The sequence below is a fragment of the Gymnoscopelus braueri genome (genome assembly GCF_963280865.1).
Source record: "Gymnoscopelus braueri genome assembly, chromosome: 22".
Classification (NCBI taxonomy): domain Eukaryota; kingdom Metazoa; phylum Chordata; class Actinopteri; order Myctophiformes; family Myctophidae; genus Gymnoscopelus; species Gymnoscopelus braueri.
The window spans coordinates 37,316,812-37,333,334 of NC_137624.1; the positions used below are offsets into that span (position 1 = coordinate 37,316,812).

The window sequence follows — 16,523 nt, forward strand, 5'->3', positions numbered from 1 at the left end:
ACAGTACAGACAGTACAGTACAGTACAGTACAGACCGTACAGTACAGTACAGTACAGTACGTACAGTACAGTACAGGTACAGTACAGTACAGACCGCACAGTACAGTACAGTACAGACCGTACAGTACAGTACAGTACAGTACAGACCGTACAGTACAGTACAGTACAGACCGTACAGTACCGTACAGTACAGTACGGTACAGTACGTACAGTACGTACAGTACAGTACAGTACAGTACAGTAAGGTACAGTACAGTACGTACAGTACAGTACAGTACAGGTAGAGGTACAGTACAGTACAGGTACAGTACAGACCGTACAGTACAGTACAGTACAGTACAGTACACACTTTTGAGTAAAAATACTTAAAATGAGTAAAAATACTTAAAATGAGTAAAAATACTTAAATATTAGTAAAGATACTTTAAAGTTCCTAAACTGAGTAAAAATACTTTAAATGAGTAAAAATACTTAAAATGCGTAAAAATACTTAAAAGATGTTAAAATGAGTAAAAACACGTACAAATCTGTACAAACATTTTAAAGTACTTAAAATTAGTAAAAATACATTGAAGTCATCAAAGTCTGTAAAAAGTAACTAATGAAATGAACTCATGAAAGGCACCACTCTCTTCACACTGGGTGTGATTTTTCAAATATTTTCTAAAATACAGATGTAGAAGCTCGCAGCGCAGCACGAAGTGACGCGCTGTGAGCTTGTAGATCTGCTATTTTTTCATAGCCAATATATAAATGGATAAAGTGGTTACAATTTGTAATGTGTAATTGTGATGCTATGTTACCTACTTTTGCTGGGTACCCCCTGGAACTCCTGGGGGTCCCCGGACCACACTTAGAGAACCAATGTTCTAGTAGACAGGGATATGTGTCATCTCTGATACATTACTCTAGTAGACAGTAACATTTGTTACCTACAAACACATTGGACAAACCGGCATTTATTTTATTTTATTACATCTATTTTATTCATTGTCTTCAACAAACGATTCCAGCATTGAGTACAAAACATTTAGAATACGTCATCTTGTTTACAACAAAAATAAAAAGAAATTAGACTGAAAAACAACCAAACTCCAAGCTGAGGTGCACAGCTGGGTTCAGTGTAAACAAAAACAAAATACTGTCAGACGGCAACAAATCTCTTCATGATTCTACTTCTATGGTGTTTCTTACCCTATGATCTCCCTCGAATCGGGACATATAAATTAGACGTATGTGTGTGCAGTATATTCAGTTCATATACACAAGACGGGTGACAAATTAAACGAAAGAAAATTAACAAAATAGCTGCCTTAACAGCTTCAATGCACCTTGGCATAGATCACACAAGTCTCTGAAACGCTACTGAGAGACTGAACACCGTTCTAACAAAAGATATGACTCAGCAGGTGTTTTGACGATGATGGTGGTGGTGGAGGGTGCTCTTTAAGTGTCTAGTAGTCTAACATTAGTGTTCAACTGGATTGAGATCTGGTGACTTGCGAAGGCCATAGCATTTGATTCACATCATTTTCATTACTACAAACCGTCAAGTGATCCGGGGATAAAGGTGATCACTCGGAATTTGCAGTGACCCTTCCCTCTTGAACCCAAGCCATGCCCAGGACAAAGCCCCCACAGCGTAACAAGAGCCACCATTCAAGCCCTTCACTGTTGAGGTCAAGCATCCAGAGCCCTCTCTTGGTTTTCTTGGTGTACGCCGCACATGCACTCGCCCATACGGTATGGAGAATATGCAGGATGACTCCTGACCATATCCGTTTCCCCCCCCACATCTCTGTAGAACCGTGCCTGTGGGTTTTTGCACCACTGAACTCTCAAACGTGCATTTGTCTTCTTCGTAATGAATGGTTTATGCACTACAACACTATCATTCCACAGTATGTAGTTGTTGACAGACTGTTGATTTCTTGCTGGCACAGTGTGATCATGTCCCACGTTGTCAGTCACCTGAGTAAGTGTTACTCAATTCTTCTTTACATATCACACTAATGTACAAGTATCATGGTCATTGAATGTGCACTTGTCGACCACAACAATTTCTGACTCTATTTACTGATGTCTTAACCAGATGTCAATGTTCCTATAAGCCATTTGTGCAGACTTTGTGACTGAAGCTACAGCCATTTGTGCCCCAATAACTAAACCTCTTTCATAGTCACTTAGAACTTCTGCTGTTGCCATCTTAATCCAAAATCGAGGTCAACTAGGCCTGCTCAGCATTTCTATACAGTACATGCCACAGAGCATGATAGGATGTTTATTATTTCATTGTATCATGCGGCCCACCTGTATTAATTCAGGGTTTTCCTTTAATTTGTCACTGGTCTGTACATCAGTAGATATAGTCATTAAGGCATTATTGTTAAGGCTTGCCGGTATTCGGCTTCGCCCCCCATCCCCCCCAATGTCTATTTGGTCCCAGGCTACGAAGAATCACTTGCTCGGTTGTGTGATTTTTTCCCCCCCATGATTCCATTAAAGGGGGGCCGGTTTTGTAATTACCTTAGAGTTATCGAGATGAACGGCTTCCATTCTAAAAGAAAAAAAGAAAATTAAAAAGCTAGTTTGGCTCCATCAGTGGGGGAAGTCTCGAAGAAGGCAGATCAAACCCTTTCAACTTTGCCCTTTTTTAACATCACTGCTAATGCAACCAAAACAACCCTGTTCAATCCGCTTCCGTACCGAGACCCCGGTCTGAAACATCGTCCCGAATGAACGACTTTGACGAGTGCGAACCAAAATTATAAATTAAAGCTATAATGATCCAAAAAAGAAATTAAAACAAATCTACGTTCTAAGCTCGTTTGTGAATGTGCGAGCAGCACGGCTCGGCTCGGCGGCGCCCCCACCCTTAGTGGCAGTGCTCCGTGATGTCCACTACCACCGCCTTCTTCCAGCTGAACAGGAAGTAGCCGGCGCCGGACCCTAGCGCCACGGCGATGCACAGGTATCCGTTGTAGGTCATGAAGACGAGCATGAGCGCGTAGCTCACGACCACCTGGACGATTTGGAGTAACGTCTGGACGAAGTGGGAGAGGCTGCACATCTTCGCCCTGGGAGGAGAAGTAGGGGAGGGGGGGGTGGGACATTATTAGAACGTTAGCAGTGGCTCCATCACAGTCACCTTAACCCATTAAGACCGGGAACGCATCTGTGTCATTTTAGATTTCTTTGGCTATTTTCTGATTATTCTTTTTTTAATTTGTGCAAATCTTTGAAAATATATTTTACAATAACATTTTAACTCAAATCTTTGCTTCTGGGGGGATTCTACAAATGTCTACAAAACAGTTTTTTTTTAAATAATTATGTTGATATAATATCAGTGGTCCTCAAAATGTTTTCATATCGAGGATGTATTTGGCCGCGGACCCCCATCTCAAAATATGTTGTTCCAGGGATGCCCGGAAGCAAAGATTTGAGTTTAAAAACAAATATATATATATATATATATATATATATATACAAAGATTTGCACACATTTTCATGATTTTTCCAAAATAGAAGCTCTACAAGCTTGTATATCTGCTATTTTTTTTTATTACTGTTCCAGGCCTTTCGGCACAGAGTTGCCTATTCATGTAGGCAGCCCTGCTTCCTAGAGCTGAGTCTCTCTGAGCCTCCACTGGATTATACTCAGTCACTCTGACAGACAGGCATAGTGGCGGGAGGCTACAAGCCAAAGAAATCTTAAAATGACATGAATGCGTTCCCGGTCTCAATGGGTTAAATGGCATATTAGCGTCGGCGGCTGGATTATCATTACCCGACGGTCTTGTGTGTCTCCATCATCACCGTCCCGTCGCCCCCTGGAACCTGCATGGAGTTGTAGCGCACGTTCACCTGGTTCCTCCGCAGGAGGTACTCCCGGCCGATCTTCAGACCCTCGTAGAGGATGGCCAATATGAACATCGCAAAACACGCCCCCACCATCTCTGTGTGGTTAGAATTGTTGGATTAAAAGTTAACTGTGAGATATAAAGTCACAAACTTTTGGATAAAAAATGTTTTATTAGAGATAAAGAAAGTGAATCATCAGATTTAAACTATCATTGGATTAAAAGTGAATCGTAATAAGACAAAGAAAGTGGATCATGAGATATAAAGTCATAATTGTTGGATTGAAAAGTAAATCCTGAGATATAAAGCCACACTCTTTGGATTAAAAGTGGATCCTGAAATATAAAGCCACAATCTTTGCATTAGAAGTAAATCCTGAAGTATAATTTTAGTTCTATTGGGTGTTTTTACCTCCAGGTGTGTTGATCACTATTCCTTGGAACAGAAGTTCAATGTTTTCGTAGCCAAAGTAGAATGCCATTTTCTGGAAAAACAACAACACTGTAAATACTACTTGTATTAACAGTATTAGTAGTAGTAGTAGTACTAGTAGTAACTGTAGGAGTAGTAGTAGTAGTACTAGTAGTGACTGTAGTAGTAGTAGTAGTAGTAGTACTAGTAGTGACTGTAGTAGTAGTAACAGCACCAGTATTAACAAGTATATTATTAATAATAGTAATAACAGTTATATTAATAATAGTAATAACTGTAGCAGTAGTATTAAGAGTACTAATAGCACAATAGTAACAACAGTAGTATAAGTAGTAGTAAGTATTATTTGTAGCACTAGTAGTATTTACCATCCCCCCACACTTGGGGTCCCCGTGTCCCGCGTGGCCCGAATGGTCCATCACGTGGCCAGAATGGTCTTCTGCCGCGTGGACCGGAGGAGAGGCGGTGGTGGCATGCATCATGGCATGGTCGTGATGGCTGTGGTCCATCTGGCTGTGGTCGTGATTGCTGTGGTCCATCTGGAATGACAATAATAATTGATGTGTTATTATCTTTATGTAGGGATTGTGGTGGACAAAATTCATATAACAGGCATTGTGGTATTGATTAATTTAATGTATAAGTAGATGCAACAATCATCACCTGTTCTTCCCTCTCAAACTCCTCTCCCTGACAAACTCCTTACAAACAGCCGACTCATGCAAACCTATTTCAAACATGCCGACTATGCGTGTGAGTCAGCTATAGAATAAAGCCCATGTAAGGAGTGACCATCTGTTGTTACCTCTGTGTACTTCTCCTGATAGTATAAATGTGTGTGGGACAGTTATGTTGGGGGAAGCTCTGGAGGGGGACACTAGTCTCTCTCTGCTGCGATGAGATCTACAATAAAGTATGAAGTTTGATTCCTGACATTGCAGTCCTGCATCTTCCTGATCTGTTTAACTTACTTAAAGTAACATCAAAAGCTGCCATTACAGGACTTCAGCATGAAGTCCAGAAATTTCAGGAGGTATATTTAAGCCATTTCCAGGAGTCAGTTTGAGATTTCAGGATGTACAGTAGTTGGCGATTTCACAAAATATTTCACGATTTTTTATGTTACTCCTGGATATCTGATGTACGTACATACGTATTACGTATCAGAGTCCTGGGGACAATCCCATACGAGATGCTGTGTGTGTGTGTGTGTGTGTGTGTGTGCGCGTGTGCGTGTGCGTGTGCGTGTGTGTGTGTGTGTGTGTGTGTGCGTGTGCGTGTGCGTGTAAAAGTACACATGTATATTCTTCTTGCCTTCCATGCAATCAGCCTCTGTCTGTCTCTCCCTCTCTCTCTTTCCCTCTCTCTCTAATCTAATGTCAAAGGTCCCAAGCCCAGTTTAACCCAATCAGAACTTAGCTCTGGGCGTTATCAGCCAATCAGTGGGTAAGTACATTAGATGACAAAAGGTCAAGGCTGTGGCCAATTACAATTAAGGACGTTAGTGGTCGCCGCAGGTGACACACGTCTGTTTTCTGTCGGGGATTATCATCTGTTGTAAGGCGGCTTGTTGTTCCTTGAAACAAACACTGTGCTAATACTACTAAAACACTGCTAATACTATTACTACTGTTAGTAATAGAATTACTACTGCTAATACTAATCTAATAATACTATTACTACAGCTAATACTAATATTGTACAACTAATACTAATTGATTGATAATTGTTTTTGTACAGTACATTTCTATACATCTGTCAAAAGTAACTTCAACTTATGGGTACATAATTCATCTTCCAGTGTGTACTAAAGTACTACAGTTGTACACACACCACCACCATTATCAATATTCCACGCAATTTACCTACAAATATTTACAGAGATATGTGAGCTTGGTAAAGGCTCAAGGTTCAAGGTTGTTCTTTATATTTTACATCATGTGTACACAGGTACATGAGAGTAAAACGTATTTTCTGTTAGCCTCAGCATAGGTAATAACAGTAGGGTGCCGCATCCCCAGGAGGTCAAGAATGAAGCAATATTGATGCGTTCCATGTACCCTATTATTACATAATATTGTGTTTTGTACAGAAGAGATTGGTCCTGACGTGCAGTCTGTGTAAATACGACGGATGGTTTATTATTAGCCTATATGCTGCGCAACATGATGGGTCACAGAGCTATAGTCTACTGTGTTATGTTTATACAGTATGTGCGCACCAGCATGTCCACGGTCTCAAGATCCCGCACGCGCACGTAATTCTAAACAGATTTCTCCGTAATCTTCAACGTCTGATGGCTGATTCCTTTTTGTGTTGTTTTATCACCAGTCAATCAAAGGTTATGATAAAGAAATATATATATAATATATTGTTGGCTTTTCCCTGCCTACACTAGTAAGTCCATTCAATTGCTTTCCAGACAGAGAGAGAGACAGAGAGCATTTACAATAACTTGAGGCATATAGCAGTCATTTTTAGACACACACACACACACACACACACACACACACACACACACACACACACACACACACACACACACACACACACACACACACACACACACACACACACAGTAGTAGAGGTTCAGTTGTGCTCAGCAGGGATAAATTGTATGATTATATTATATTTTCTCTACATTATCCTTTGTAATAGACAGTGTACATGAGAGAATTCGAAACCACACACACTTTCACTGTTGTGACCTCCCTGCACTGGAACATCAAATATCCACGCCTACATGCATGATTGATTGCTGAATGGTTCAGCACCACGACGGTGGACAGCGACAGGCCAGCACGCTGTGAACCAGCACGCCTGTGTCACTGTGAAAATCTCACAAAATACACATTTCTCTTTACACTTTAAAGTTGACACCATCACGGCTGTACAGCGAGGGGATAGTGACAGATGCAGTTGCACATAACTTAATCAAATAAGCAATACAATAACACATTGAACACGAGTTCAGATCGATCTCGAGGAGGAGACAGCAGGGGAGAAGAGAGACAGAGGAATAGGAGAGAGAGAGAAAGCTACCACAATGTTGTTGTTTTTTTGTTTTTGCATCTGTTGACCCGCCCGCCCGCAGCCCGCACCCGCAAGCCGCAATAATTGCGTCTGAAGCTTACCTAAACCCACCCGACCCACATTATATACACCATCAGCATTTATCAGTAGCTGCCACAGTACCTTATATGGCATTCATAACAAATTCTCTATTTAAGCACTTCTGCTTTTCAGAAACGCTACACTACATTGCTGCCTGCATGAAGGCTACAACATACTACGATCAATATAGATTACACTCAAAGGTGATGGCCACAGTTGGGAGGACTCAGTGTTGGGGTACGGGGGCTAAACGCTCGAATGCTGCTTTTTTTCCTAGTATAATGAATGTTTACTGTACATATCCCCTCAATCGGGTCTCTGGTGGGCACCAGAAAGAGGTAACAACTACTCCTCTGACCCAGAGATTTGAGTCAATTTAGTGTTAGACGCCAAGATAATTCAACAACAAAAACTGCAATCTTAACCCATTAATACCTGGAACTGTGTCATTTTTAGATTTGAGCTAAAAAGCATTATTTTACACTTTAGGCTATTCAAAAATAGCAGATATACAAGCTCATAGCGCGGCACCGAGTGCCGCGCTACGAGCTTGTATATCTGCTATTTTTGAAAAATCATGAAAATGTGTGCAAATCTTTGAACATAATATATTTTTAAAGCGAACATTTTTAACTCAAATCTTTGCTTCTGGGGGGTCCCTGGAACAAAATATTTTGATGGGGTCCGCGGCCAAATACATGTCATTGTGGGGGTCCTTGACATGAAAAAGTTTGAGCACCACTGATATAGAAACATACGTTTTTCAGAAAACTGTTGAGATTTAGGAGACATTTAGAATCGGCTTCAGGTCTTAATGGGTTAAAGGATAAAAGGTTATAAGAATATGAATGTAGGGTATAATGATGATGGTGATGATGATAATAACAACATAATGATCAATACTCACATTGATTACACTAAAGTATAAGACTAATGGATTAAAATGCAGTATCAAAGTATGGTATCTTTTACCTGTTGATGTGTGTGTGGACAATCCGCTGCGTGTGTGAGAGCGAGACAGAGAGTGAGTGCGGGGCCAGTCTGCTCTCTGTGTGTGCGTGTGCGTGTGTGTGTGTGTGTGTGTGTGTGTGCGTGCGCGTGCGTGTGTATGTGTATGTGTGTGTGTTTTGAAGCCAATCAAGTAACAGAGAAGGTCTCAAAAAGCACTTCATGTTCTACTTGCCCAAAGGTCATGTTCACTTGCCCAAAAAATGTATACACAACTCGATCGATGACCCTCACTAAACATACACCTAGACAGGGGCAGGTTTGACTACGCTGACTTACAAACCTGCCTTCTGATTGGCTGTGGAGAATGGCGAGGCTACTTAAACAGATGAGTGTCATTTATGACACCCATGACCTATACCCCTACCTGCTAAAGGCTGCCTGAAATATACTGACGCAGGCAAAAAATGTGTGTCCTACCAGGAAGACTTTCCAACCTGAACAGCATGACGCTAATGACCGGCAATATTATGTAATGTGTGTGCACGACGTGCACGCATGTGTGTGGAGACTGTGCACGGCGTGCACGCATGTGTGTGCAGACTGTGCACGCGTCGGTGTCACAGGGGATGCCGATGTGAAACTGTTGTGGAATAATTGTGGCATTACTGGCATAACTTGAAATTGTCCTTTCAATGCCAGCAGGTTTTATTATGCGTCTAAACAGAGTCATTAAGTTAGGGGGTGGGGCTGTGTTGCTGATGTCGTCAGAAATGGTCTGACATGTGTCATGATGACACTTAAAGAGGAATTACGTCCCACTTCTCGAAACAACATTTCTTCGTTTCCTATCTCCTCATCTCGTTGTCTCCATGCATCCTTGGTGGGAGGGACCAAGACGCAAGGAAAGGATGCAAGTGAGGGAAACAAGGCTTTAATTTAAGGACATGCCCAATGTATGTTGTAGTAGTAGTAGTAGTAGTAGTAGTAGTAGTAGTAGTGGTGGTACACTTGCCCATTCCCCCTACTCTCGGTACCTGCCTGGTGGATCCGATCATTCCGAGGTCGCCGGATTTGTAGGTCCGACCGTTCCGGGGTTGCCTGATTTGACTGGGGCGAGCGTGCTTTGGGGCGAGCGTTCTTGTATTCGTAGTAGCAGTCCTAGTAATAATACTCGTAGTAAGTAGACTAGCAGCAATAGTACTTGTGTAGTAATAGCAGCAGTAGTAGTAGTGTCAGAAGCAGCAGTAGTAGTTGCACTTGTTTACAGTAAAAGTAGTAGTGCTTAACGTTGTAATAGTAAAACTATATCTAGGAATGGTTCCAGTACTCCATGATGGAGTGAGTTGGTTTGGTGCAAAGTCCAAATAAAAAAGTGGTCTAATCAAAAGTCGTCATGACTATTTCTTCCACGCAGAAACATTACATTATTTTAGCCACATTTGATAACACTGCAATACTTTATTACAATTTGATTTGATTTGTAATAGGAATGCAAACCACAACAATGTTATAATAATAACACCCTTAGAACTAGAAGCGTTATTGAAAACCGTTATTTCCAAATAAAAAATAAATACAAAATAAAATAAAATTCCATAATATAAGTATAACCTTCTACGGTAGTTCCCAGTGCAAACCCACACCCAAGGCTCAAACCCCCCTCCCTTAAAAAATGACCCTTTAACAACAACCCCACAAAGACATGAAAAAAATGTCTTTGTTCTGCTTTGATGTGCAGGGGCAGGTTGTTCCACCAACCATCATGAACAATAGCCTACTTGTTGTTCCACAGAATACTTATAATACTAATAGCACTATTACACTATAATTACTATGCTGTTATGCTACGATACTTCTACTACTAGTAACAACTATACTTAATATGCCATAATTCTATACTTGTGGCTATAACACTGTGCAAGAAAAGTTGTAATTAACAGTGAGTCCTGTTCCAGACATTCCTCACATTCACTTCTCCCCACACAAATGCATCCACTGACCTCCATTCAACGCGCACGCACACGCACACGCACGCACACGCACACACACACACACACACACACACACACACACACACACACACACACACACTATAAATACAGAAGAAAGAAATACACACAATTCTTCTTATACCAGTACTAAAACACCACTGACAAAGTACTACTCCAACTAAAAAAAAGCAACGTGTAAAAAAACGCTCTAACTTTAAAAAGCGTTGACGCTTTAGTTGTCGCTTTAAACTTTACTCTATTTATTCATGTTTTCTTTGCATGTATAACTGCTAACCGTTAGCATACTGTGGTGGAGGTCACACAGAAAGCGAAACGCACACGTACCGTGTTGTCGTGCCTTCTATATCCGTGGTTTGTGACGATGCACGGGCTTCAGTGACGGTTAGAATAGAGAGATGTTTAAGTCTGTGTGTCAAACAATCTGCTTTGAAAAACCTCTAACTTTAAAATCACACGACAGCAGCACAGCGACCTGCCACGACTGACTGACAGCGTTGCCAGATTCTGTTAGTGAAACAAGCAACCAGGTCTAGTGTGGTTTCCAGATGTCCCAGGTGGTGCCCAGTCGTCCCAAAAATATGATGGTGCCCAGATGTCCCCCCTAGTAGTGCCCACCTGACTTGTATTCATGAAAACAAACCCAAAAGAAGCGACTAGCCTACATGAACATCGGCTTTTCTGAAAATAGCAGATCTACAAGCTCACAACGCGTCGCGTTGTGAGCTTGTAGATCTGCTATTTTCAAAAACATCTTGAATGAGGAAAATTTGATAAATGTGAAATATCTTTGAAACATTTTAAGTTAACACAAATCTGGGACGGGGGTCCCTCCCTGCCCTGGCATAAAATGTGTTCAGATGGGGGTCCACACAGACAAACAAATATAGGCTATATCAATTTGGGGGTCCTTGGCATGAACATGATTGTTTTAGAGCCACTGGTTTAAATAACATTAGGAAGCCCAAATAACTAGCAGCAACACTTTAGAAACAAGCCCAAAAACCCGCAACCCACCCACCTATATTTACAAGCAACAGAAAAACAAGACCAAAGTCGCTTATAGTAAGCAGACATGGCAACCCTGGTGAGTGACGCGCTTGTGCTCGTGACGCCGAAGTGACGTCACGGCCCAGCGGCGTCTCACGTGAAATCTTCTTCAGTGGTGAACACACACTCACACTGGACAGTGGTGGAAAATGTACTCACATGTTTTACTTCAGAAAAAAGTATCAATACTGCAATGTAGAAAGGATCTGTTACAAGTAGAAGTCCAGTATTCAAAACGTACTCGTGTAAAAGTACAAAAGTGTCGGTATCAAAATATACTTAAAAGTACCAAAAGTAAAAGTAGTGCAGAATGTCCCGTTTCACAAGTTCATATTTGAAAATAGCAGATCTACAAGCTCACAATGCATCCCACTCCCACTGTAGTGGAGTAAAAGTAGGCCTACAATATTTTCCTCTGAGATAGTGGGGTAGAAGTAAAAGTATTGAAAATGATAAATACTGAAGAAAGCAACATTGTATACCTCTGTACCTTTTTCAAACTGTTAATAAAGTATTCAATTAATCAATCAAAAACCTGTGCTGTTCTTAAGTACCCACATTTTTTTGAGTATCTGTACTTTAGTATTTTTGGATATGACTTCCACTCAGGCTTCATTATGAATTAACCACTTGAGCCCTATTTCAAATATAGTGAAAATAGCAGATTCACATTAAGCTCACAAAGCATTGTGATGCGTTGTGAGCTTGTAGGACTGCTTTTTTCCAATGTTATTCATATTTTTTTAACATTTCTGGAAAGTCTTAGAATTTTTTGGGAGGGCGGGAGGCTACATTTTAATACAGCAATGCATTGATATTAAAAAATAAAATGTAGCCTACTTTGCAATTTCTACTTTTGAATACTTAAGTATTCTTTAAAGCAATAGGCTACTCCAGTAGTTACTTTCACTCAAGGAATTTGAGAGAGTGACTTTCACTTGCAGTAATATTTGACCAGAAGCATCTGTCTATACCTTTCCTGAAGTACAGTAATTGCCTACCACTGGAAGTCTTAAAACATAAACTCCAGTGTGAGTTCATGTTGTCAGCCCATTAAATGGCTGTTATCAGCTGTAATCAGGACCTCTGCCCTGATTAGAGCTGGGCTGATAACACTTGAAAGCAGGTGGTCACGCGTTGTGAGATTGTAGATCTGCCATTTTCTTAAGATTTTCATACATTTTGAAAACTTGTGTAATGGGACATTCTGCATAAGGAGTACTTTTACTTTTAGTAAATACTTTTAGTATATTTTAACGCCAAAAAAGTTGTACTTTTACTCAAGTAAATTTTGAATACAGGACTTTTACTTGTAACAGAGTATTTATTCATTATGGAATTAATACTTTTACTTAATAATAAATGTGAGTACTTTTTCCACCACTGCCAACGGTGTGGGGCCATAGCAGGGGGCCAGGAGGGCCACGAATGGCCACAATAAACATTTTATTTTTTCTAATGCTTTTTGAGTGAGTATAGCCTATTCTTCATGCATGACATAATTCTATGGCACTTTAATTTATGGCAGATTTAATTTAAGTCAGTCTCTGTTTCATTACAAATCCATGCTCTATTGGTGACCCAGATTCACAGCACTTTATTCTAGTTTTGAATGTTTGAATGTGGGTCCTGGGCCAAAAGTACCTTCACAGGTGGTTCATATGGCCGATATGCCCATATAGATATGGAGATTGATTGATTGATTGATTGATTGAATACTTTTAGTAACAGTTTGCAAATAGTACAGTGGTAGGATTATACAATGATGCTAAAAGAATAACACAAAAAGCCCTAAGGGCTTGTTTCCATTGTGGTCCTGTGTATTTCAATTAATCAGAACCACCGATTTGACCGATATGCCCATATATGCCCATTGGCATAAAAGGGACAAGGACAGACAGATACAAATATCTCCATATATGGGCATGAAAGAAGCACCAGGAGATAGCAGATAGATACAGAAATCTCCATGGGCATAAAAGGTACATACTGTAGACAGACAGACAGATGATACAACGTGTTCTGACAATGGGTATGCATAGCCAGGTGGGGCATGCATTGCCAACGGGCACCAATCTAGTAAATTCAACTACAAAATAACAGAAAGAAAAGCAGTGTTGTTACCTGCATGGCAGCATCATCATCATCCTCAACCAAAGCTCCTTGGGCCTCGCTGAGGAACCAGAGGCAGACACAGCTCCACAGCAGCACAGCACTCCACAACCTAGACATGATTCTTCTCCAACTAAACACTCACTTCACACTTCACTGCTGAGCAAAGAGCCCAATGTAAAAGAACCTGAGAACCAGTGTGCAGACTTTAAGACGTTACTGTTAAAAGAGCCCGCTGTCCCTGCCCAGGAGGAGGGCTCAAAATGTGTGTTGTGTTGAATATTGACCAAAGACCTGATCTCAGCATAACAGGTGGTGGTGGGGTGGGGTAAAATACTGATTGGATACCTTTTATTATCCTCAAATCCTGAGAAACGGTAAATCATCATCATCATCGTCATGATAAAGTTGAAGTTGTCTGTCTATTAATCATGCATGTACCCCAGATCAGATTGGGCTGAAAGCTTCCATAAGAAATGTTTAATACTTTGATTTTTAATATATTGTTAACTTAAATGTTACACTGAAGTAATTGGAGAGGCGGCTTGGGCTGGAACGTTGCTCAAATAACAGGGCAGGATCCTGATTCTATGGGCCCCCTTAAACTGCCTCAGCGTGTCATTTCAGAAGAAAATACAACGTGGCAAAAATGTTGCCAAACCACTTAAGCTATATTTAATTTTGTTTTGCAAAAATAGCTGACGTACAAGCTCACAACACATCGTATCGAGCTTGTAGATCTGCTATTTTCAAAAATTTGAACATTTTGAAAACATTTGCCTATAATGACATTCCCAAAACAGGGATGCCGGGTTCCAAGTGCTTAATGAATGTATGGCTGCAGACAAGAAACACATGTCTATACCATGTGTGTCACACATCACATGTAACGTGGAAGGGCGTGCCGTGGATTGAGATGCAGTAAAAAAAGAATAAAGTCTGCACACTCGTTTTCAGCTCCACTTGTTTCCTGGTGACTTCCTGATGAATACAACTTTTTGAAATGTTTTATACTTTAGTATTTAATTTTTGTATACTTTAATTTGACCCTGAAGTCATTACAGAGGCGACTTTGGCTGAAACATTGCCCAAATATTAGGGCCGGATACTGAGTCCCTGCGCCCGAGACTGCCTCAGGGCCACAGGTTACATTTAAGAAAAAAACTAGTGACCTAATCACTTAAGCCCTTTTGCAAAAGTAGCAAAAATATCCAATTTACAAGCCCACAACACATCACATCATGATGCACTGTGAGCTTGTGGATCTATTATAGCTATTTTTGAAAATGAAATGACTATTGATTTTTTACATTTTTGAAAATATTCGTCTATAACGACATTCTTGAAAACCAGGTTCAATGTCCACCACAGTACCAATACAGTCCCCAAGCATGCTAACGCATCATGCCACAAGATTACATCTGCTCAGTGTTGCCCGCAATGCTGGATCCACGGCAGTTTGAATACTGCCAAAACAGATTCACTGTTTCACTCAGAGAGAGAGAGAGAGAGAGAGAGAAATAACAGATACGCACAAATGCTGTTTGTGGACTTCAGCTCGGCCTTCAACACGACATTTCCTGATAGACTCGACTCAAATCTCAAAGACCTATAGCCTGCACCCGACCATGTGCAGCTGGATATTGGACTTTCTGTCGATGAGAAATCTAACATCTGGCCCGATGACCCTCAATACTGGTGCCCCCCAGGGCTACGTGCTTAGCCCCCTCCTGTACTCCCTGTAGTGTACACACACGACTGTATGACCCTGCACGGCTGCAATGTCATCATTAAGTATACTGATGACATTACACTCATGGGGCTGATCACCAATGCCAATGAGACAGCCTATAGAGATGAGGTCAATACATCCTGGCACTTTGGTGCCAGGAGAATAATCCTGCTCTTAACACTGGAAAGACTAAGGAGCTGATCGTGGATCAGGAGGCCTTGGAGGGAAAATAATAGTAATAATAATAACTTGAATTTATATAGTGCCTTTCAGAAACCCAAGGACGCTTTACAATACAAAAACATAAACAAACCATTTGCCAAAAGCCTGAGTAAACCAGTGTCTCTTCAGTGAGAGGATGCGCTAATCTACATCAACGGGGTTGCAGTCTCAACAAGTTTAATTTCCTTGGCACATATTGATGAGGACCTTAAGTGTGACACCCACACCATGCATGTGGTACTAAAGGCACAACAATGCCTGTACTGCTTGCGGTGCCTGAAGAAGTTCAGGATTAGGCAGCGCATTCCGAGGTCCTTATGCAACTGCACCATCGAGAGCATCCTGACGAGTGGCATCATCATCTGGTATATGGGAGCTGTACTAAACTTGAACGAAAGGCAGGCACCGCAGAGGGTGGTGCGGACAGCCCAGCACATCGTTGGAGGTGAGCTTCCCTCGCTCCGTGGATTATATGAGAGGCGGTGAATGGCCAAGGCGGAACGGATTGTCGGGGATGTCCACCACCACAGCTTGTTCAGGCCACCGTTGCGGCCATGGCCAGGCCTTAGTCTGGCCAGCGGCACTACAAGACTGTAGTGTGGAGTACTTTTTCTTGGCCGCCATCAGGCTGATGAACAAGCACTGAGCTGATACTAGACCCTCCAGAAAGACGCGGGCAAAAATCCTTGATTATACGGGCTAAAACTCTTGATTATGCGGGCTAAAATCCTTGATTTTGCGATGAAATATGCGGGAAGTTGCGAAATATGCGAAAAGTTGTGAAATATGCGGCAATATGCGAAATCTGTGATATGCGAAAAGTTGAGAAAAATGCGAAATAACTGAAAAGTTGCGAAATATGCGATGCGAAGCGCATATCATGCGATGCGCATATTATGCGTTGCGATGCGCATATTATGCGATGCGATGCGGCCTTTTTAAAAAAAACGTTATAATTATGCTCTGCGATCGCATAATCGCATTTTTCTGGAGGGTCTATGATACACTGCACGGACTAAATGACCACTTGCTTGACC

General features: G+C 41.2%; 1 protein-coding gene across 1 annotated transcript; it reads right to left on the bottom strand.

The window, feature by feature from the left end:
- Positions 1–958: 958 nt before the first annotated feature.
- Positions 959–10,861, bottom strand: slc31a1 (solute carrier family 31 member 1). The gene is made up of 5 exons (XM_080419485.1): positions 10,698–10,861; positions 4,665–4,835; positions 4,276–4,348; positions 3,791–3,959; positions 959–3,077 (listed from the first exon to the last, which is right to left on the bottom strand). The coding sequence occupies exons 2-5, from the start codon at positions 4,833–4,835 to the stop codon at positions 2,876–2,878; spliced, it is 615 nt and encodes a 204-aa protein (XP_080275611.1). The 5' UTR covers positions 10,698–10,861; the 3' UTR covers positions 959–2,875.
- Between the last annotated feature and the right edge of the window lie 5,662 nt (positions 10,862–16,523).